The sequence below is a fragment of the Osmia bicornis genome, chromosome 5 (genome assembly GCF_907164935.1).
Source record: "Osmia bicornis bicornis chromosome 5, iOsmBic2.1, whole genome shotgun sequence".
Lineage (NCBI taxonomy): Eukaryota > Metazoa > Arthropoda > Insecta > Hymenoptera > Megachilidae > Osmia > Osmia bicornis.
Window position 1 is genome coordinate 8041659 of NC_060220.1, and position 21895 is coordinate 8063553.

Consider the following 21895-nt stretch of genomic DNA (forward strand, 5'->3'; position numbering starts at 1 on the left):
TAATACTTTCAAAACTAAACGCATTCAAATAATATTTGAATATTTTTTATATTTTTGTTATTAAACATTTACATAAAAAAGAAGAATTATATTTGTTGATAGTAGGACAAATATTTATAAGCATGTACTTATTTTATGAATAATACACATATTACAATATAGTAACAAGCAAATGTTAATAAATGCAAATTAATAGAGCAAATGTATATGTATATATATAGTATAGAAAATAAATTATTTAAAAAGTGTATACATTACATTTTAGGTATTAAGTCAAAATGCTTCTGCATCACTATTGACAAGAGCAACAACTGTAAAACACACTTCTTCCGGATCACGAGCCATATATTCTTTACACACGCGTGCAGCATCTTCTAATAGTGTTTCTGGACTAGTTGCACCATGCTCAATAGGACCAGATTTACGTCCATCTGAAAGTTTGAATACGTATCAAATTAATCGTAATATTCTCATACTATTCTGTATGATACATTTCTTTAACATAGAAATTTTTACCTAATTCATATAAAACTCCATTTCTTTGGATAAATGCTATAAAATGGTGGTATATTGGTGTTTCTTGACTTGGTACCTACAAAATTTTTTAAATTATAGTTTAATGATTATATAAACAGAATGAGAATTGTACCTCTGTTTGTCCTTCATGTGCCAATTCTTCATGTGTGTTACCAATATCTTGTGACTTCATCAAAAGCTCTCCACGTTCCGAAAAGGAAAGATCTTTTGATTCATTCAAAAATTTGTATAAAACACCATCTTGCAGATTTATACTACAAATAACAATGCACAACAATATACAAGACTTTCCTTAAAATAAATTTACTTTCTACGTTTCTAAAACTGAAAACTTACCGATCTAAATTATTTCCAATACTGTGAATTAATGCAATTGTGCCACAAGCATTATGAATATATTGCTTCATATGATAAACTGATGGATCTTTAAGGCTTGGAGTACTTGTATCACTTTCTTTAACATCTTCTTCACTTTCTAAACCATTGCCAGTCTATAAATATCAAAACTGTTAGATATTACATCTTAACTTAAATAAACATCACATGTGACTTTAAATTTCAAACCTTTTTACGTAAAGGATATAGCAAAATGACAGCAAGAACTGGCCTAGGTACAAGTGCCAATAAATCAGGTTCTAGTCCATAAACATCAATAATACTCCATTCCTTTGGTACGCCTAGTTTATGTAAAAACTACAAAATATATGTTTTATTATCAAATTAAATAATATGAAATCAACAAGTTTACTTAATGATAAAATACTTTAAAAACAAAAATGTGTTATCTTATTAACATTAACATTTAAGTACTTAATATATACATGTAATAAAAAGTGCAATATATAAACATTATAATATCGGTGACTAATATCAACATTTAAAAGTCATGATGATTTACCGTTGTCATAACCTAAAACAAAAAGATGAGATTATTAAATAACGCTTAAAAACCTATGTATATTTAAATTTTTAATAAAACTCAGATAATTCTTACATCTGGATTTGATTCTAATGGTATCCAAGACATCATGATGTATTTTATATACCCTACAAAATATCAGCACCTTCAATACCGTATAATTTTAAATTTATATTATAAATATTCTTTTAACGAGGATTTTTACATTAATGAATACGTTCAATAAATTATTAAAATTCAGAACAACATATTTCTTGTGTTAAAACAGAGTTATAAGCAAATTTTACACACTATTATCAACTGTATCCCTCGCAAATTTCAGTCAAATTCTGTATATCTATATATATCGATCCCACCCATAACATGCTATTGGTTACTGATAAGATTTTTTGAGGAGAAAACTTCAAACAATTAATGACAAATGCTCTCTTGTTTATAGCATTTTCTAACACGTTTCATCAATTTTTTTTGTATACATTGTATAAAGTAAGATATTTAATATATAATAAATACTTTGTTAACACTATTTCATTTAAATATACTTGAATAGTACATATATAGGTTTAACATTTTAACATTTTAAAACTTATTTTGTAATTCAACAATAAATAAGCATAGATACTTTTTAATCAAATAAATATAAACAATAAAATGCTTCAATATTATCTATCATGTTTAATCTAATCAGAAATGATATAATGGGTCAAAGTTAATATTCATGTTAGATTTTATCTCAATTTTTAATCTGTTATTTGATGAAAGTATAAATACCTTTGTAATATGTTATATGAATTACATATTTTCAGTAAGTACCAGCCATGATAGTCAATCTGCCAATATTTATTTTATTGAGTTCCTCAATATTATATATGCCAGGGAAAAGTGAATATATTCATATATCAGTAAGTAGTGATAGAGAAAAGTATGAAACATTGTGGCCCTTAGAAACAGAAGTAGGTGAATATTCTCCAACATGGAACAGCTTAGACAGTCGTCCACTTCCACAGTGGTATGATGATGCAAAATTTGGCATTTTTATTCACTGGGGTGTCTTCAGCGTTCCTAGTTTTGGCTCAGAATGGTTTTGGAATAATTGGAAGGGTAATGTATCTTTTGTAATCAATTGTAGTACCTGTAAAATAGTTCATTGTTTTATATCTTTTAATTTAACTTTTTTTTTATATAGTTTTTCACATTTTTAATACTGTTCAATTAATTATTTTTAGAAGAACATGATAGTACCAAATACAGTGATTTTATGAAGCAAAGATATCCACCAAATTTTACCTATCAGGATTTTGCTCATGATTTTACTGCTGAATTTTTCAATGCTACTCAGTGGAGTGAGTTATTTCAAGCCTCAGGTGCAAAATATGTTGTATTAACAAGCAAACATCATGAAGGATATACTTTATGGCCTTCAAAGTACTCTTTCAGCTGGAATTCTGTAGATGTAGGACCACGAAAAGATCTTATAGGTAATAATTGAGCTTTACTTCATTATTGTAAATATTTTGTAATAGTTTTATATTTCTAATAATCATTTCTTGAAATTAGGTGAATTATCAAGTGCAATAAGAAGTTCAACCAATTTGAAATTTGGTCTTTATCATTCCATGTATGAGTGGTATAATCCTCTCTATTTATCTGACAAAGAAACTAACTTTACAACTGAGATTTTTGTTCAGCAAAGATTATCCCTGAATTACATGAGTTGGTAGAAAAATATAAACCAGAAGTTGTATGGTCTGATGGTGACTGGGAAGCACCAGATACATACTGGAAATCAAAGGAATTTTTAGCTTGGTTGTACAATGAAAGTCCTGTAAAAGACACAGTTGTTGTAAATGATAGATGGGGTGCAAATATTCCGTGCCATCACGGTGATTTTTATACATGTAGCGATCGTTATAATCCTGGTAAATATTAGGATTCATAATCCGATTTTGTACATATATTTTTAATTTGCTATATTTATTATGTAAATGTTTAGGAATACTTTTACCTCATAAATGGGAAAACTGTATGACAATTGATAGAAAATCTTGGGGATTTCGTAGAAATGCTGTTTTATCAGAATATTTCACTTTACCAGAATTGGTGAAGGAATTAGTGGTTACTGTAAGTTGTGGAGGAAACCTATTAATGAATGTTGGACCAACAAAAGATGGTATTATTTCTCCAATATTTGAAGAAAGGCTGCGTGGAATGGGTATACTTATTATTATAATTATAAAGTCAAAGTTAATATCTACATTCTAAAGATAAGATATATCGGCATTCTACTACTGTTCAAAAATATGATTTTAGTAAACTGTAATAAAAAATTTCTTTAACAGGCGATTGGCTAAAAATAAATGGAGAAGCTATTTATAATACAAAACCTTGGATTGCACAAAATGATACCTTAAATAACAACGTTTGGTACACATGCACTAAAGATAAAAAACAAATTTACGCAATAATTCTGGAATGGCCAAGTAATGATACATTACATTTAGGATCACTGGTAGTCACTGATGGCTCACAAATTTCCTTACTTGGATCTAAGAATTCTATCGAGGTATATATTCAATTTTAAAAGTACAGTCGGAGCTCCGTATCTGCTGACTCAGTATCTGAGGTTTCAGTTATCAGCGGACTTGTTTAACGTTCTGTTTTACGATAGACCATAAACATAAAAATTAGCATAAATAATGCAATTCATAATTAATACCACTTTTATTCTTTTAGTGGCAACAAGATAAAGGAAAGTTAAATGTATTTCTACCAGCAGAACTTAACAGAGGTCAGCCAGCATGGGTGTTAAAAATAGAGCAGATATAAACTGCTATATTTAATAATACTGAAACATAATAAAACATAATGATTTTTCAATGATTCGTTTATTAAAAATACGTTTTATATTTACTTAAAAAAAGTACATATACAGTACAAAATAACATTTTTATTACCTGACCCTACACCCAGAAATTATACTTATATATGATGTATTAGATAAAGCAAAATAACTTTGTTTTGATTATATATTCATAACATGAACTTTATGCAAGTTGAGATACCTCATACAAATAAGCTCCAAGTAACTTGGTCTAAAACAAAAGTATCATCAAATTTAAATACCATAATTACAACACACTGTATTTTTGTATAAAAATACTTACGCCTTCAATGTAGTTACGAATGTTTAACTTTTCATTTTGAGAATGAGCCCCATCGTCACCGGCACCAACTGGTAACAGCAATACATTTTTACCTGTTACTTCTTGAAATGTTAAAGTAACTGGAATTGATCCACCTTCGCGTGATAAATCAGGATCTACTTTATATACGTGTTTGGTAGCTTTACGACCAGCCATGTAATGTGGATGATCGGGATTTTCAGTCCAGCTTTTACCGCTATGACCCATAATGACGTTCATTGTATTTGGACTACCCCTAACAGCCCAATGTTTGTTTATGTGTGCTTTGACTTTTTCCATGGTTTCTTCAGGTGTCATATTTGGTACTATTCTAATTGAAAATTTGCCAATAACTTTTTTTGGAATAACAGTCTTTGCACCAGGCTCACTAAATGCACCTTCAATTCCATGAAGCGATAAGCTGGGCTGTCTCCATCTATGCATTAAAAGCTGAATCTAGTAAAATAATAAAATTCATGAATATCAATCAAATATACTTAACGTTTAATATTAAATTAATTAATTTATAAATATATACTTTATCTTCATTGTGAGCCAATTTTTTGGCTCCAACAGACTGTTTCAAATCAGCTACATCAAATTCTATTTTTTTATAGCTTTCCAATTCTTGTTCTGTAACTTTAGCTACACTATCGTAAATGCCATCTATTAAAATTTTTCCATTCGCATCAACCAATGTATTTAATAGGTAAATCAGGTCTGGTACTGCTTCATACACAATACCACCAAATGTACCACTGTGGAGATCTTTGTCAGCACAAGTTATTTCCACATTAAAGTAACAGATACCTCTTAAACCATATGTAATACAGGGTTTTGTGGTGCCCAACCAGTAATTGTCAGATATGCATACATAATCCACTCCTTGCAAAAATGTATCTTTACGTGCCCAAAGAAGTTCATCTAAGCCTTCGCTACCACTTTCTTCCATACCCTCAAAAACAAACTTTAATCAAAGAAGATTTAATAAAGGAGATAATATTAAAAGATTATTGAATTATTTATAATCTAAATCACCTTAAGATTAACAGGGATATCAACTCCAATAGCTTTGTAAGCTTGCAATGCATGTATCCAACATAGTACAGGACCTTTATCATCTGTACTTCCTCGACCAAATAATTTTCCATCTTTTTCAACAAGAGTAAATGGTTCTGTGTCCCAACCATCTGTTTTTAATGCAGGTTGAACATCTAAATGTCCATACAAAAGAACGGTCCTTTTCTTTGGATTAGATCCAAGAGTTCCTAATAAAATGGGTGGCAAAGGGATCTGAGTTCCATCTGGAAGAGTTTGTTTTCCTATATCTGCTAATTCTGTAGTAGCACCAAGATTTTTTAATCTGACTTCTGCCCATTTTATCATTTTAGTTATTTCATTTCTATGATCCGGCCATGCTGAGACAGATTTTATAGCTACTGCTTCCTTTAAATTATTGATATATTCTACTTTATGATTATCAATGTAACTGAAAACCAAATAAAAGTATAATAATTAAACATGAAATATCAAAATATTATGTTATACAATGAATATAAAAATACGGCGTATATTTAAAGTGGGCGTGTATATAGATATATAGATTCATAAGTACACATATACTGTTCATATGTATATATAATATATTAATACTTTTAATTACCTAAATAAATTTTTCAGTGCAGGTGGAAGTTCTGATGCCATTCTTTTATCTATTATCAAAGAGTAATACGAAAAATACCGAGGTCCGATCCACTTCAGACTGAGAATATTTTCTGCAAAAGTAAGCGCTACACAGTGACTGAGGAATGTTTATCCTCACGTTAATCTTATCGCTAAACGCATGTATATAAATATGCCGACATAAGTATGTACATAATTTTCACCTCGATAAATAGTGGAAGGTATCTCTAAATATTTATGTTTACAGAACTTAAAAAACTTTGTCTTGAATAAAATGTATATAACAATGCATATAATTAAACACTGAACTGATAAATACATTCACAATTTTAACGTCCCAACTATGATTTACAGATTTTCAAAACATACTATTTTCTTTTTTAATTTTAAATGTATTAAACATTATAAAATTATAAAATCAAACGTGCATTAATAGCGAGAAATTACCTATACATATATAACTATCTTCACCTATCTTTTCAGTTTGAACAACTTAATTTTTTATCAATGTTGACTTATTCAGTAATATCTACAGAGTAACAAAAATCATCCAATCACATATGAAGTTTGTATATAAACCAATACATGTTATATTATTGTAGGTCGAGTAAAAATGAATTATTGTGAGTTGAAATTTGAACAACTCTACTCAATGAATGTTGCCAACATACAGTATCGGAATTGATCGGAACTGATCTCGAAATCTCGAGTGCTTTCAGTGCTTTGTGCGTAATATGGGAGGTTGTAAATAATAAAGTACAAAAGAGAGGCTACATTTTTACTTATCCTTATTGCAAGATTTGACAAAATTTGAGAAATGTCTCGCCATCGTGATGTGCGGTGCATGAATTATTCAGAAGGTATAAATTACTATTTACGTTAAATTATTATTCAATTGTTCTTTAAATACTTTAATGTTTTCTAAGCTAACATACGTTTTTTTAAAGAATATGAAAATTACGACGAGGTGTATGGACATTCTGTAGAAGATGACTATTGTGTATCTCCTAGTGGTAAGTTTTATTCAATACAAAATTGTACAAGTAGATTTGTATAAACATTTCAGTAATTTCAATTATAGCGGAACAGTTCTTATTTGATCGGAGTAAGCAACAAAATATTGCATCCTTCATCACGGAACCAGACATACTAGAAGACAATGAAGATAATAGGGAATCTTTGTCACCTTCTAAAGAAGAAGAAAGAGTGCTTACAGAATTAGAAAGAGCCAAACTTATATCGTGTATGGAATCTATCAAGAATATTATAGGAGATACAGTTCCTGAAACTGAAATAAAGAACAAGATTATTAAATCAAATTTTGATGCAGAAGTAGCACTTGATTTAGTTTTAAAAGAATCCCCTCCAAAAACTGTTATTGGTATGTATATCTATTATATGTAAGTACATATATAAATTTTTATAATCTTTATACCCTAATTTAAATAACAAATTTTTAGAATCATCTACAGGCCATAAGGATAATTTAGAACTTTATTCAGGTATGTGATTTATAGCTATTCATTTAAATGATAAACAAGTTGATATTTATAAATTATATTCATATTTTTATTGATAATTATTTTTTGACCTGTGATCTCTTTTGTTTCATGTGCTGTTCTTTAATCCGTCGGTAAGGTAAGATGCTACACCTATTAAGCTACAATCTACTTCATTTGTTATACCAAAATTTTCATTTAACAAACAGAATAACATTCAAAATTCTAATATGAATTCATGTTTTGCACGTAATATAGAAAGTTTAAGAACTTTATCTATTAGTAATTCTCCCATAATATCTTCTTCTTTACCTGGATGTATATCAAATCATATTGATTCAGTAACATCAAATTCTACAAATGACCCTTGTAAAAATAATTTAGACGCGGTATCATTTAAATCTCTAGCTGATTTAACAGCTCACCATTTACAAAAATCTACTAATTTAATTGGTAGTACAAATTTTAATGGAGAGGCATCTTTATGCAGTACAAATTTTGTGATACCAAAATTATCAATTAAAAACGATAAGTCTAATGACTTAGAAAATGTACAATTAAATTCATTTGATAGTAAAATAAATATAAATTTAGAATCAATATATGACCAGGAGAAAGATGATTCTATGGATTCACTTGAAAGGAGTATATCTAATGTACTTGCTCTTTCAAGGAATTATACTGATCATAATATTAAAAATAAATCACAAAATATGGAATTAGAAGAAAATTCAACAAATGTGAGTGGTACTCGAACACCCTCACCAGATCCTTGGATTATTGATTTGAGTTCTGCTTTGAAAGAAGCTACATCCTTAGTTGTAGATACCTGTACTGATACAAAATCAAAAGCATTAAAAGATGTTAGTAACGTCATTCCTAATTCACGTTTACAGACTTCTAATGAAAATACTGATATTCCATATGCAATGCTCCCTACAACGCTGAATTTAAGTAGTTTGAAACACGCTAAACTTCCGTATACAAAAAGAAATGTATCTCTATTTGGCAGAACATTGTGTCGAATGTGGAAAATGAAAAAACCACTTCTTAAATCTCAATTAGAACAACATCAAACTATACAAAAATTTGATTTTTCAATTCCATATATGTAGCTGTATTTGACAAAACATGTTGCAATGTATGGATTAAATTAGGTATAAAGTTTCTGCGGTACAAAATACGATGTTTAAATACAATTTTTATAAATATAGCTTTTGATTATTTTATATGAAATCATGAATATATGGAAAAATCGGGTGTTTTAAGAAAAGAGTTCAATACTTTAAAGGTAGATAGTACTAAAATGTGGGAACTATCTATTTTTAAAGTCCTGAACTTCTGGGTTTTTAATACACAGAGAAGGGACCAGTAACTATTAGAACTTTAATTATTTTGGAAATTTTACAGTTATGAAAATATTTTCTTATATTTTCTTGTGAGCGAAGCTCATGGTTATCAAGGTGCTAATAGGTACTAGTCCACTATTTATATATATCAGGACCTTTATATAATACTAAAAAATAATTTCTCTTTGTACAATTATGTTTACTATAATATGTTATTTTTGTGTACATAATATTATTAAAATTTTAAAGCGGTGATTAGGAATTTTTTAAATTAAAATTGTACTTTTAGAATTTATAATAATAATATGTTTTTATATCAAAATCTTTACATCCTACTTTTTTATATATGTATATATATATATAACATCACAATAACAATAGTTTACGAGAAATTTTACAATAGGTAACAAATTGTCATCCAAACCTACATTTCAAGTTACGGCACCATCCAATGTGAAAATTCTACATGCTGGAAAACGACCTGCTGTACAAGGTTTTGATTTGAGTGGAACAGAGAATACAGATACGCTAAATTCTCGTGTTGAGAGTCCTCGTTCTCGAAGTCCATATTCTGATCATAATAGCCCAGAAATAAGGAGAAAAGAACGTACTGTACCAAAGGAGGAAAAAGGCAATTTCTTCAAATGCAAACAGTCCCCGATGTCAGTCACCAGTACCAGGACATGTAACACCCGACTTTGATTCTAAGCCAAAACTTAATGAAGAAAAATATGATGTTTTAAAAGTATATAAAGATAAAAGAGGAGATAGCAAAGAACACATACATTTAGTTGTAGTCGGTCATGTGGATGCTGGTAAAAGCACTCTATTAGGTCGACTTTTGTGTGATTTAGGCCAAGTTCCCTCAAGACTAATTCACAAATATCAGCAAGAAAGTAAAAAGATAGGAAAACAGTCATTTGCTTATGCATGGGTCCTTGACGAAACAGGAGAAGAACGGTAATTGATACCTTTGATCTAACAAAACCTTTGTAATTTATATCATTGAATTTATTTCATGCATACTTTTAACAGGGAACGTGGAATAACTATGGATATTGGTCATTCTAAATTTGAAACAGAGACAAAATCTATCACTTTATTAGATGCACCTGGACATAAAGACTTCATTCCTAATATGATTACTGGTGCTACTCAAGCAGATGTGGCTTTATTAGTTGTAGATGCAACTAGGGGAGAATTTGAAACTGGTTTTGATAGTGGAGGTCAAACTAGAGAACATGCACTATTATTACGTTCTTTAGGTATTTTATATACAATGTTTATATAACACAGTTATATATTTCCATTTATTTAAATGAATTGTTTTTTTTTTTAGGTGTATTACAATTAGCAGTGGTAATAAATAAATTAGATACTGTCGATTGGTCAAAAGAAAGATTTAACGAAATAGTGGAGAAAATGAGTGTATTTTTAAAACAAGCTGGATTCAAAGATAACATCCCTTTTGTTCCCTGTAGTGGTCTATCTGGCGAAAATATAGTAACCAAACCTAAAGAATCTTTATCTAACTGGTATAACTATTATTTCAAAAGTTGAATATGGTTAAATAAGTAAAATAATGTATTAATTAGTATCTTTTATCATGCAGGTATACGGGACCTACTTTAGTTGATGTTATAGATAATTTTAAATGTCCCGAACGCCCTATAAACAAACCTTTCCGTTTCTCGGTCAATGATATATTTAAAGGTACAGGATCTGGATTTTGTGTTTCTGGACATGTGGAAACAGGTATGGTATCTTTGGGTGACAAAGTTTTAATACTTCCACGGAATGAAACTGCTGTGATTAAAGGTATGTGAACCTAATGTACATCTCAAGTTCAATTTTCCTTTTATATATTTAGATATTTCAGGGAAAATGATATGATTGAATTTTAGGTTTGCAGGTGGATGAAGCATCTACAACAAACGCATTTGCTGGAGATCATGTTTCGTTAACGTTATCGGGAATCGACCAACAAAATGTTGGAATTGGTGATATCATTTGTATCCCACAAAATCCAGTTCCTGTAACTACATGTTTCGAAGCGCATATAGTTGTATTTGCAGTTAAAATACCAATTATGAAAGGTCTTCCAGTAGTGATGCACCAACAATCTCTAGTACAACCAGCTGTAGTTACGAAATTAATAGCCCAAATTCACCGAACTACCGGTGAGACCATAAAAAAGAAACCGCGTTGTTTACCAAAAAATTCGAGTGCTATTGTTGAAATTAGAACACAAAATCCAGTTTGTATGGAATTATATAAAGATGTTAAACAGTTAGGTCGAATTACGCTACGCGTGGAAGGGACAACTATTGCAGCTGGACTGATTACAAAAATCAAGTAGTAATATAACAATTTTATATTACTATCCTAGTGTTATAATGGTAGAGATTCATTTAAATATTCATCTGGTACTGTAACTAAATTGCAGCTATTACACTTACATATTGCTGAAAATATATAAAAATTATCATCATGTTTGTTAAATTATGTCAATACATTATGTACATATAGGTTCATTTGCTATAACAAGATCACTTCTTTTATAGTCAGTATATAATGTGTAATATATTTATAATGATTTGTAACATTTTTAACGTGAAGTTAGTGTAATATGTTTAATAAAATTATTCGGAATAAATTTGATTACTCATTCACTAGGTAACTTCCATGTTTTGTAATCCAATAACTCATTAATTTTGTTTTAATATAATAATAATTATAGTGTTATGGTAATTATATAAAAATTGTATGTATTCTCATGTTTCCTGAATGTTCATTTATCTAGCACAACTTCTACATCCTCCAAATGGAACATCTATACTATTTCCTGTGTTAGGTCTCCCTAATCTGCGTGTTGGTGGACGTGGTGGCCTAAATATGAAAACAGAATTTTAATTACGAATTATATAGAAAATATATTTATATCGCTTCTTACCCAGATCCAGGTCTATAATCTCTTGTATATTCACTTCCATGTTTGTTCATATCTGGATTGATCAATGTTCTGAAACTATTAAATTTGTTAAAATATATTTCGATCTTTCACAAAAGTAATAACTATAAAAAGTGATAGAGATCACTTACAACATAACAACCATATAAATTGTACCAGTGAAGAATCTGAATACTTTTAAATGTAGTGGAGTTGTGTCCAAAACCTTACCATCTGAAAAAATGAAATACATTAATATTTAATAGAATTTCACATTTATTCAAATAAAGTTAAATTGTAAAATGTTAATAAACGTACAGAGGTTAAGGTACTTACCATTCGATATGTAAACCATATTTTCTGATTTCTTTGTACTCAAATTTATTTACTAAATCTTTCAATTAGTCGAATTAAAAATTTTGTTTAATTAAATTTATACAAATACAATGTCACTCTAAACGTATTTTCGTGTTTTGACGCTTTGAACACCACGTCATACAGGATCTATTATTCATACCAATTCATACGCATACACATGTATGTACATATATATGTATGTATTCTATACATACATATATGTTCATATATTGGGTTTTCAAACTTGGATTTCTACACATTGCATCGGTTATATTGTAAATAACCCTTGAGGACGGGTAAGTCATATGTACCTACAATTTACTTTTCAAATATACACATGTGATTTAAAATTTTATCGACACATATATTTAATCTTTATATTTTATATTACTATAAACTATATATTCTAAATTTGAATTATAGAAGAAAGATTCGAATCGCGTCGCGCTAAAATTTTGAGTAAAGGCGCTAGAAATGCGAAACGAATGACTTTTAAATAACAAAATATAACCGTATAATAAGGAATGTAGGTTCATCTTCGAAATTCATATGAGATCAATCATCAAAATTTTCTTAAAATCCGCGCTGTATTTGAAATTTACGTTAGTGCGTATAATATCACATCAAATTTTGGTAGTCCCCGAAATACCGGAAACGTCCTTTGGTTCGTTTGCCGCCAAAGCAAGCTGTGTGTTGTGATGAAATTGTTTATCCTTTGATTCAAGATTCTTCATTTTATAAAAGATTAAGTGAGAGATTTGATATAAAGAAAACGATCTGATAAACTGTTTTTCAGAATTGTTGCCGTCAAATTCTTGTCTTACAGTAAAATTATCGGTTAAACAAAGAAGACGATGGCCAAAGTTCAGCTAGCAAATGTAGCTGTTCTCGATAATCCTTCACCGTTTCTAAATCCATTTCAGTTCGAAGTTACTTTTGAATGTATCGAAGAACTGAAAGAAGGTAGTTTATTTAATCTTATTCTTATTCTTAAATATAAGTATACAGTTAGATTAACACTGTGAACAAGAAATACATACTTGAATATTTTTAGCACTTATGCTAGGTTAGCTTCAGCGGTTTAATAATGAATTTTCCAAGGACGAGTCTGTAGATTTATCATTATGATTTTTGTATAAAAAAGAAGATTGATATCCATTGATTTGATTATATTTTTTTGACAATTAATGCTATGAATCATTCTATCATAAATAAGTTGTATTTAATCATAATGATAACAATGGAATTGCAGATTTAGAATGGAAGATGATCTATGTCGGCAGTGCCGAATCCGAAGAATTCGATCAAGTTTTAGATACAATTTATGTTGGTCCAATTCCTGAAGGGAGGCATATGTTTGTATTTCAAGTAAGTTAATAACAAAATTTTATCTGTAATTTAAATTGTAACATAAAAGCCATTGTTTAAGATTATGATTAAAGTGTGTTTAATAATACCATTTTTCATGTACATTGAATTATTATTTATTTTAGGCTGATCCTCCAGACGTCAGTAGAATTCCAGTTAATGATGCATTAGGTGTTACAGTTGTTTTACTGACTTGTTCATACAGAGGACATGAGTTTGTACGTGTTGGCTACTTTATAAATAATGAATACACAGATGCAGAACTTAGAGAAAATCCACCGCCACAGCCTCAGTTTGATAAGGTGCAACGAAATATCTTAGGAGATAAACCACGTGTCACTAGATTTAAAATAAATTGGGATGATAGTGCTAGTTCAACAACAAACAATGTACCAGAAGGCATGGATCCACAGAGCCTGGAAGAAACATCACAAGATGCCCCCACATCAACCTTGGGTTTTACAGAAAGCACACACAACAGTATGGAAGTAATGTAAATGTCAATTTACTGCCAATGATGAATAAGCTAGCACAGACCATAATATGAAGAATGAAGTAGTGCCTGGAATAAAGAGTCAAATGGTTCATATATTTGGATACCTCAAAGAAAGAAAAAACTTATGGAAAATAATAAATTTCCGACAGTGTATGTTAATTGGTTTTTTTTTTTTGTTGAAATAAGCTTATAGGTTATAATAATGTTGAAAAATAGATAATGTGATAATTTAAACTTTATTTGGGAATAATTTTGTTTATTACTGATTGTGAGTACTGATGCATTATTATTTGCATTGAAACTCAACTAAGAATTATTAATTACATATCATTTGAAACAACAAAAATGTGAATTAAAGAAAACTAAATATGCTGAAAAATGTTTTAAAATCAAAGCATAAAACAACAATATGTAATAATACGTCTTAAATGAATAATTCTGGACTCTGGACACTAACAAAAAAAAAAGGAGAGCTGTTTATATTCTAAAACTGATATTCTAAAAATGTTCAAAGCTTTGTGTTTAGTATTTTAAGTATTATAATATGGCTTATTATTGTATCGTAAATCGATAGAAATAAGGCTGTTCCCATTTCATCAGTGTATGTACATATATACTAAAATGAGAAATACATATTATGTTTTTTACTTCATTAAATTTGGTTTTTAAATATTTCACCTTCAATGATTCCGTGTATATACTGTAAAAACCTAATACTTGTTTACTTGTTGTGACGTTAAATAAATTGATAATGAAAAATATGTACGAGATAAGAACCAAACGTGACGTAAAAAACACATGTATACGTAAATAAATCAACGTCGACATTGACAATTGTAATTACTAAAGACGGCCCTTTAAAGTGTTTTATAATGTAGGTGACGATGCGTTTGTATTAGTTTGTCGAAACGTTTTACATGTGGTCGATGGCTACCATGCATCTTAATGGACATAAGAGAATCATTTACGAGTTCAATTTGTTATATTAAAATTTTGAACTGACCATACAAAAGGAACGATGGTTTTCAATATAGAACTTCGGTGCCTATAACTTTAAGAAATACAAATTAAACTAAAGTCGAGTTGAAGGTCTGAATAGGTATCGATTTTTTTTATAGATATTTTCAACCCCGCTAACAATAAGATTTCAAACTACATACACTGGCCCTCTCCCCCAGCTGCAGACTACTTAACGAGACCTGTTCTCTATTGTTTACGAGAAATGGTGGTCCGCAAAACCACGACTACACCACTGCCGCCACCCCCACCACCTGACTCGTCGTGAGCAGGTCCGAACACGTTCAGTGTACGCCGGTTCCAGCGATTAGCAACAGCCTCAGAATACAGGTGGATTTTGAACGGTACGGGTGTATTTTACGTGCGAAAGTGTGCGCACGAATGAATCTGTCAAAAATCTTGAGACGAATATTGGGCGCATGCGATTACGATTACGGGAACAATACACATTTCCAATTCTTGGACATTCGTATAATCTCCTCCAATGGTAAGTAAAAAAATTTTTAATTTGCTAAGTATGTCAAAAAAATAGTAATTTTCTCTACCTACCCGTCAGTTGTGAAGTATGAGAAAATAATCTAATTTAATATGATATATTTTTCTTAATGTAAATGGCTGAGAAGAATACATATAATCGTTGATTGCCTTAATATTTCGAACACGATTGCGGTGTCAAATTGTATATAAAGTGATGAACACATGTCAACGGCGATATATACACATTTACATATCTACAGGGGCCCCTTGTGAACAAACTGATTATAATTGCTATTATACAATGCAATACAGAGTGTCAAATCGTGCGATCTCAATGAGAGATCTTTTTCTTTTATCAGTTTCTTCACCTTCTCCCTTTCTTTTTCTTTTTTTGATAGAAATGTGTCCGTAATCTTTTCCCAGTATTTCATCATGCTTTCTAAGATTTGATCAGATGATTTTGAACAAAATTATTTATAAATTGCGTTTTATTTAATACGTAATTGTGTATTTCATACGTGAATATGCCTTCGAATTGTGTTACGGGCATCACCGCAGCAATTGTTGCTAATATTTTACACCACTTTATCTACTTTCATTTATACAAAATTACGTATGTATATGAACGAAATAATTATCAAATAATTTAATGCGTAGTATTTTGTAAATCGTACCATGGTCTTATTACTAGAACCGGAATATGTGTTCCACAATTCTCGGTACCACATTGGACGCGCGCGACGGTGAGTCATGCGACCCCCATTTTTTCTTTTTCATTCGGGAATCTCCGTAACCATCATAGAAACAAGATATCGTGAAGAAGTGAAGAAGCAATTATAATATCGGGCATTTTTATGTTCTGCCTACTATTATTGATAAAGCGATATTCCTTTTCTTTTATAATCATTGTAAATTTAAAATAAAACAATCTTTATTTAATAATTTGCAGTCAAATACATGTTTCGTTTTTCTTTGTTTATATATACGGTGCGGTTTTGACCGCTAAATGTCGTTAACCGATTTCAAGGTAAATCAAATTTTCGGATTTTTTGTTATAAACATTAGACATTTAGACAAAAGATAAAATTTGATGGATTCACCGGTAACTTATCGGAAACTGTTTCTTATCAATTTCGTTATCTGATATAGAAAATATTTTTTTTGCTTCAATTACTATATCATAACTATACTGGTATTATTAAGCGTTTGTCGCAATCGGTAGTTCATTGTGACCCCTTTTAACGTGATTCATTATAATTCCTGAACGACTGCAAGAAAAATTCAGGAATTTAAGTGCGTGATACAAAGATCTGAAGATAAACTTTTCTATTATACTCAAAATGGATGCTGAACTCAAAAAACAGGTAAATGATTATTAGTACTACCAAATATTATTACACTGTTTGAACTTTTGTACAAGAAAATAGCGTTTACGTTTCAATGTGTTAATTGCAGTAGTTTGTTCTTTACAAATTCAAACTTATCATAGCTGAAATCTCAGGGTAACGACTACGATATGATCGAATTTCATCAGCATCCATTTTAAGATACACGGTGAACGCACGGAATCCAAGATGGTAACTGGTGTCGAATAAAATGGCGGAACACCAATCTTGCAGAATCATTCCTTCGTATTTCGTTCAATTAATATAAAATAGTAATAATATCGACAATTTGTAATATTCTTCATAACGTAAAGCTCCTATAAATTATTTTTACCAAGTATTTATGTTACAATCACCGGGAAACTATTTTCATCCTTAGATATTAATATTAATATAAAAAAACATAAAATTAAACTATTTTTTCTTTCTACAAAGAAATTATACTATTTTATACTATTACTTTCTGTTATTTTGTAAAATTTCAAGAACCTGGTAATATAAAATCTTTACTGCAATTTGCGTTTCAGTTTCCACGAATATAAATAATTTTAAACAAATTATTTAGTAAATTAAATAGAAACTTGTATTACAAACGATTTTAAACCGATGTAGAAATCTCAGAGATCTATCCAGAACCTTGAGAGTTAAACCGGAAATGCCGAGCGTACCACTGTGGTCCCTTTCTCAGATAATCTAATAAAACTGAAGATTGCGATATTTATTTCTGAAATTATTATTTTACGCGTCACTTTTGTACTTTAATAAATAATATAACTAAATAATTCATTGATTAAATTAGTTACAAATAGATTAATTAATTAAAACCTCCATACGAACAGGCATTCGATCTATTCCTTTTTCTGTATTGTAATTTAGTCTTCAACAGACTAAGAAATATTATTTCAATTGTTATGATGTTTATAACGTATAATAAACGACAAAATTAAAATTTATAGACATTTTCGAAAGTGTATTCTTTCAGATATCACAAGATCGAAATTGTAAATGTTTGATTTAAAAATTGGTTTCTTTTTTATTTTGTAGGTTACGATAGAGGAAGGGTTTTGTCATGACGATGCCGATTGTTCTGCACAACAATATTGTTATCGTGTATCTGAACGATGCGTTGATTACACTCAATGTAGCAGATACAATCGGCAAGAAAATCGGGATAAGAGATCGCGACATCCTTCTCAGTGCGGACCATGTTTTTCTGGGTAACTATACTTTGCCAACGTCGTAAAAAATGTATTGAATAGAATAACATTCTTTAATCGTCAAATAATGAAATGAAAATTGCATAAAATAAATTGTTTATAGTTACACAGCCGAAGAACTAGGTACGGGTGAAATGGCGTGGGTGTGCAAGAAGACAAATATTCAAAACGATGTCCCTGGTAAGAAAAGGCATTAAATAATACGTGCATTATGATTCATTCAATTAACATTGTTACCTTTCAACTGATCCATTTTCTTGTCGTCATTTTGATTTTTGCAGATGTAGGAAAATTAAATATTAACACAATCATCATATGGACAACAATTAGCGGCGTCCTTATTGTTTCTTTATTAGTTATGCTTGTTGGTCTATACATTAGGAGAAGTAAGTAATAAAAAAATAAAAATATGTAATTTATAGATTCATTATGGAATAAAATATAATCATAATGGTATGTTTCAGGGGCGTCAAAAAGACGAAATAGTAAGCCGGAACAATGTGGCGACCTTTCTATGATGGAACCAAGTGCTCCACCGGTTGAAAGCAGTGAGTATTACTAAAATTCTTATAAGTATCATTATTCACTATTACAACATATAATTATACTATTTAGTAACTATTTATCGCAAATCAACACAAAAGGTAGTGACTGTAAATGACTCATTGTCAGTAGATTAAATTAAAGTTTGCCGTCTGTTTGAGGGTAAATTTCTTTTCCGAAGTTCTTTTTTTAACGCGTCTTATATGTAATCAGTATGTTGTGGTAAAAGAAGTTTCAACAAATCGACGGCAATTGTTCGATTAAGGAAACATAGGCACTGTAACTTGCTTTCATGGCTTTCTTGCACACTTCTTAACAGTTTCATGTACACGTTAGTAGTACTAACCGTGAATAAAAACGGTTAATTTTTTTTATACGAAAAACACAATTATTTTATTACAGTATACCTACCTACTTGAACGCCGAATTAACTACGAGCTGTTCAAAAAGTGGTAATAACATGTATAGAATCTTCGATTACATCAACGGTATTAATCAAATGCTTCATACGATTTTTTACACATTTGTGTTTTACAGGTCCATTTATAAGCCATGGACATATACCATTCAACAATAATAAAAATTTAAAGGATAATAACAACCTTGTTTGCGCGTCCGGTTTTAAGCCACCGAGCTGGATTCGTACTAATCCCAATTATGATAATAATTTAAACCAAGAGAATATGACTGCAACGGGTCAGTTGCAATCTGTAGTTGAAATAACTCCCACTGATGTCCAATCGGACACTTGGCAACAAGAGTAAGTAAATAAAATATTAAACATTTTAGAATTTCGCAATTTTATATTTACATATCTACATATGTATGTAATGTTTGTGTAATTGTATTCTTGCAGCCAGTTAACGGTAGAGATTACTAACGGCAACCTGATCCAATATGAGGTAGAACAAGTAGACAATAACACGAACACAGTTCTAGTACAGACCAATAACCCTTCTTCATCTAATACAAATGACGAAGAAGATAATAATAATAATACCAGTAGCAACTCGGATTCGAGCAATGCTCGTGAAGATAGAGAGCGTGTACGGACATCGAACATTTTAATCTCTCCAAAGATATCTATGAATGTAAATTTGCTCAACATTGATTGATGATCTCAAAAAATATGAATATTTGTAATTGAATGTTGCATCAAGCAAATGCCCCACGAGAGAGAAATGTGAAAATTTACTTGGTAAAGACTTTACGTATTTTATTTAAATAAGTTCACTCGATATAAGAAACTAGAAAAAATCTCAAAATGTTACATTAATAATTCAGTTATTTTGTTCACTATTTCTTATTAGGCCATGATGTTAAAAAATGTTAACCCATACGTTAACAAGTGAATTAAAAAATTTTTAAGTAAAAGAAGGTCTAGTCAAAAAAAAGAATATATAGAAAGCTGACTATTACGATTTTTAAATTAAAAATTTTCGTAAAATACAAAATCGTTTTATCCTTGTTTCTTATATTCTTGTTCTACATGCATGCCAGATATAATTCAAATGATTCTTAGATTAATTTATGATCTATTTTTATTCTTTAGTCATCATAATATTCATAAATATTATAGCCACACGTATTATGCTTTATTTATTTTTATCTTTTTTTTGCAGTCTTGATTATAATGACTTACCATTATTAAAAAGGTGAACAAAAAGTCTTTTTATGTAATGGAAAAAAACGTACGTTGCAGTAATATAAATTCTGCTCGTTATTATTAATTGTTATAATTTGATATCAATAGTTCGTTAAAGATTTTTAAACTTAACATATCGTTGTTATATTCTTATCATAGAGTAAGCTATAAAAGGACTATTTTTTCTATATTGAAAATATAATATTTCTGCATAATTAATGTGCTCGATAATAACTATATCAATAATTACTTTGATATTAAAGAGTGCTCAATATTTTACAAACACATAATAGTGTTTGTAAATCTTAAATAGAAATGTGATAGGTTTATAGATAATCTTTTGTTAACTACCAGTATTTATAATATCATAAATCAATGATCTGTGTCAAAATTTACAATGTTTGACGAACATTTAAATAAATATTTTTTTAAATAGGTGAAATGGAACAAAATTGTAAAATTTGGTCGTATCGTATCTTTATATGTACTGTTTTCTTTACATTACATCTTCAATATGAAACTATAGCCTTATATATTTTGTACTTATGTGCCATTATAGTTTCAGACATTTCATATAGTAACTAAATATCAGTTTATGAATCTTAAATTTGATCTTTGATATTTAAAATACTTTTTTATAAGAAAAGTGCTTTCATTATGGTATAATGTTATATACTTCTACTATTGTATACTATTAATAAAAAAATTTGATTGATAAGCCGTTTATTTTTCATCCCAAAAGTTTAAGATATTTTAACTATACTTTAACATTAATGTATATACATTATAGTAAACAAACGTTATTTTCTACGACGCTCTAAAAAAACCTCGAGTTATATGCAAACAAAATAGTCAAATTTACCTCGTGCCAGCAGCTCAATTATTCGTCCAGCAAAGAACCATTCCTGATGGCGACGAGTTTCCGTTCGTTTTGCGCATGGTTAACTCTGATTGGCTCAAGCATACTTCGTCTGCGCAAGTGCGTGGTGACACTGCGCAGCATATCCGGCGTCTTTATATTCAGTATACTCTTCAACCTTCGATGTTAATCGGTTGCTTTCTGTGTTCACATATTTTTGTCCACCGTGTATGTGACATCGAAGTGTCATAAAGTGCTTCAAAGTTAGAAATAAGAGTAGAAGGGTCCCCTTGAGTTGCGCGAAACAGGTTTGTTTTCTTGTGAAATAAGTAATAAATAATTAGGTGAGAGGAACTGCGTAGTTGGGTTATATTTTGTTTCAATTGTGTTTTACTCGATTTAAATGTAATTA

The 21895-nt window shown here is 29.8% G+C and overlaps 8 protein-coding genes across 13 annotated transcripts in view; 5 read left to right on the top strand and 3 right to left on the bottom strand.

The window, feature by feature from the left end:
* Positions 1 to 29: 29 nt before the first annotated feature.
* On the bottom strand, positions 30 to 2246 carry LOC114878063 (ubiquitin carboxyl-terminal hydrolase). 2 transcript variants are annotated; one of them, XM_046285851.1, is made up of 8 exons: positions 2228 to 2246; positions 1532 to 1584; positions 1436 to 1447; positions 1102 to 1230; positions 874 to 1028; positions 650 to 791; positions 517 to 592; positions 30 to 431 (listed from the first exon to the last, which is right to left on the bottom strand). In XM_046285851.1, exons 2-8 carry the CDS (start codon positions 1565 to 1567, stop codon positions 274 to 276), a joined length of 708 nt encoding a protein of 235 aa, XP_046141807.1. In that variant the 5' UTR covers positions 1568 to 1584; positions 2228 to 2246; the 3' UTR covers positions 30 to 273. The 2 variants fall into 2 exon arrangements, with proteins under 2 accessions (XP_046141807.1, XP_046141806.1); XM_046285850.1 differs by lacking the exon at positions 2228 to 2246 and adding an exon at positions 1748 to 1766.
* Positions 1834 to 4336, top strand: LOC114878061 (alpha-L-fucosidase). Its single transcript, XM_029191429.2, is given in 8 exon segments — positions 1834 to 1942; positions 2263 to 2557; positions 2683 to 2934; positions 3014 to 3151; positions 3154 to 3375; positions 3450 to 3668; positions 3796 to 4019; positions 4190 to 4336. Coding segments are annotated over 7 exon segments (1431 nt in total). The 5' UTR covers positions 1834 to 1942; positions 2263 to 2274; the 3' UTR covers positions 4283 to 4336.
* LOC114878059 (cytosolic non-specific dipeptidase) lies at positions 4159 to 6859 on the bottom strand. Of its 3 annotated transcripts, none has more exons than XM_029191421.2 (7): positions 6769 to 6859; positions 6302 to 6413; positions 5677 to 6127; positions 5177 to 5605; positions 4621 to 5094; positions 4411 to 4548; positions 4159 to 4301 (listed from the first exon to the last, which is right to left on the bottom strand). In XM_029191421.2, the coding sequence occupies exons 2-6, from the start codon at positions 6340 to 6342 to the stop codon at positions 4501 to 4503; spliced, it is 1443 nt and encodes a 480-aa protein (XP_029047254.1). In that variant the 5' UTR covers positions 6343 to 6413; positions 6769 to 6859; the 3' UTR covers positions 4159 to 4301; positions 4411 to 4500. The 3 variants fall into 3 exon arrangements, with proteins under 3 accessions (XP_029047254.1, XP_029047253.1, XP_046141805.1); XM_029191420.1 differs by lacking the exon at positions 6769 to 6859 and adding an exon at positions 6525 to 6742; XM_046285849.1 differs by lacking the exon at positions 6769 to 6859 and having other exon boundaries at positions 6302 to 6495.
* A 229-nt stretch (positions 6860 to 7088) lies between these two features.
* LOC114878058 (protein HBS1) lies at positions 7089 to 11825 on the top strand. Its single transcript, XM_029191418.2, is given in 10 exon segments — positions 7089 to 7181; positions 7269 to 7334; positions 7403 to 7702; positions 7782 to 7823; positions 9573 to 9793; positions 9795 to 10129; positions 10205 to 10434; positions 10509 to 10704; positions 10782 to 10987; positions 11074 to 11825. Coding segments are annotated over 10 exon segments (2094 nt in total). The 5' UTR covers positions 7089 to 7138; the 3' UTR covers positions 11529 to 11825.
* A 45-nt stretch (positions 11826 to 11870) lies between these two features.
* On the bottom strand, positions 11871 to 12656 carry LOC114878066 (selenoprotein K-like). The gene is made up of 4 exons (XM_029191436.2): positions 12456 to 12656; positions 12272 to 12353; positions 12123 to 12197; positions 11871 to 12058 (listed from the first exon to the last, which is right to left on the bottom strand). The coding sequence occupies exons 1-4, from the start codon at positions 12472 to 12474 to the stop codon at positions 11965 to 11967; spliced, it is 270 nt and encodes an 89-aa protein (XP_029047269.1). The 5' UTR covers positions 12475 to 12656; the 3' UTR covers positions 11871 to 11964.
* Positions 12657 to 12889: 233 nt separating this feature from the next.
* Positions 12890 to 14997, top strand: LOC114878064 (histone chaperone asf1). Its single transcript, XM_029191435.2, has 3 exons — positions 12890 to 13439; positions 13729 to 13844; positions 13970 to 14997. The coding sequence occupies exons 1-3, from the start codon at positions 13331 to 13333 to the stop codon at positions 14339 to 14341; spliced, it is 597 nt and encodes a 198-aa protein (XP_029047268.1). The 5' UTR covers positions 12890 to 13330; the 3' UTR covers positions 14342 to 14997.
* A 568-nt stretch (positions 14998 to 15565) lies between these two features.
* LOC114878062 (probable basic-leucine zipper transcription factor C) lies at positions 15566 to 20661 on the top strand. Of its 3 annotated transcripts, XR_003789696.2 has the most exons (8): positions 16901 to 17198; positions 18264 to 18436; positions 18540 to 18616; positions 18718 to 18822; positions 18901 to 18984; positions 19517 to 19739; positions 19836 to 20177; positions 20602 to 20661. XR_003789696.2 is itself a non-coding variant. In XM_029191433.2 (7 exons), the coding sequence occupies exons 1-7, from the start codon at positions 15842 to 15844 to the stop codon at positions 20092 to 20094; spliced, it is 924 nt and encodes a 307-aa protein (XP_029047266.2). In that variant the 5' UTR covers positions 15566 to 15841; the 3' UTR covers positions 20095 to 20661. The 3 variants fall into 3 exon arrangements, 2 of the variants coding, with proteins under 2 accessions (XP_029047266.2, XP_029047265.2); XM_029191433.2 differs by lacking the exon at positions 16901 to 17198 and adding an exon at positions 15566 to 15844 and having other exon boundaries at positions 19836 to 20661; XM_029191432.2 differs by having other exon boundaries at positions 19836 to 20661.
* Positions 20662 to 21593: 932 nt separating this feature from the next.
* Positions 21594 to 21895, top strand: part of LOC114878072 (BAI1-associated protein 3) — a 62486-nt gene continuing 62184 nt past the window's right edge. Inside the window, exon 1 of the mRNA XM_029191460.2 lies at positions 21594 to 21791. The gene's annotated coding sequence lies outside the window, so the exon portion shown is untranslated. The remainder of the gene's footprint in view (positions 21792 to 21895) is intronic.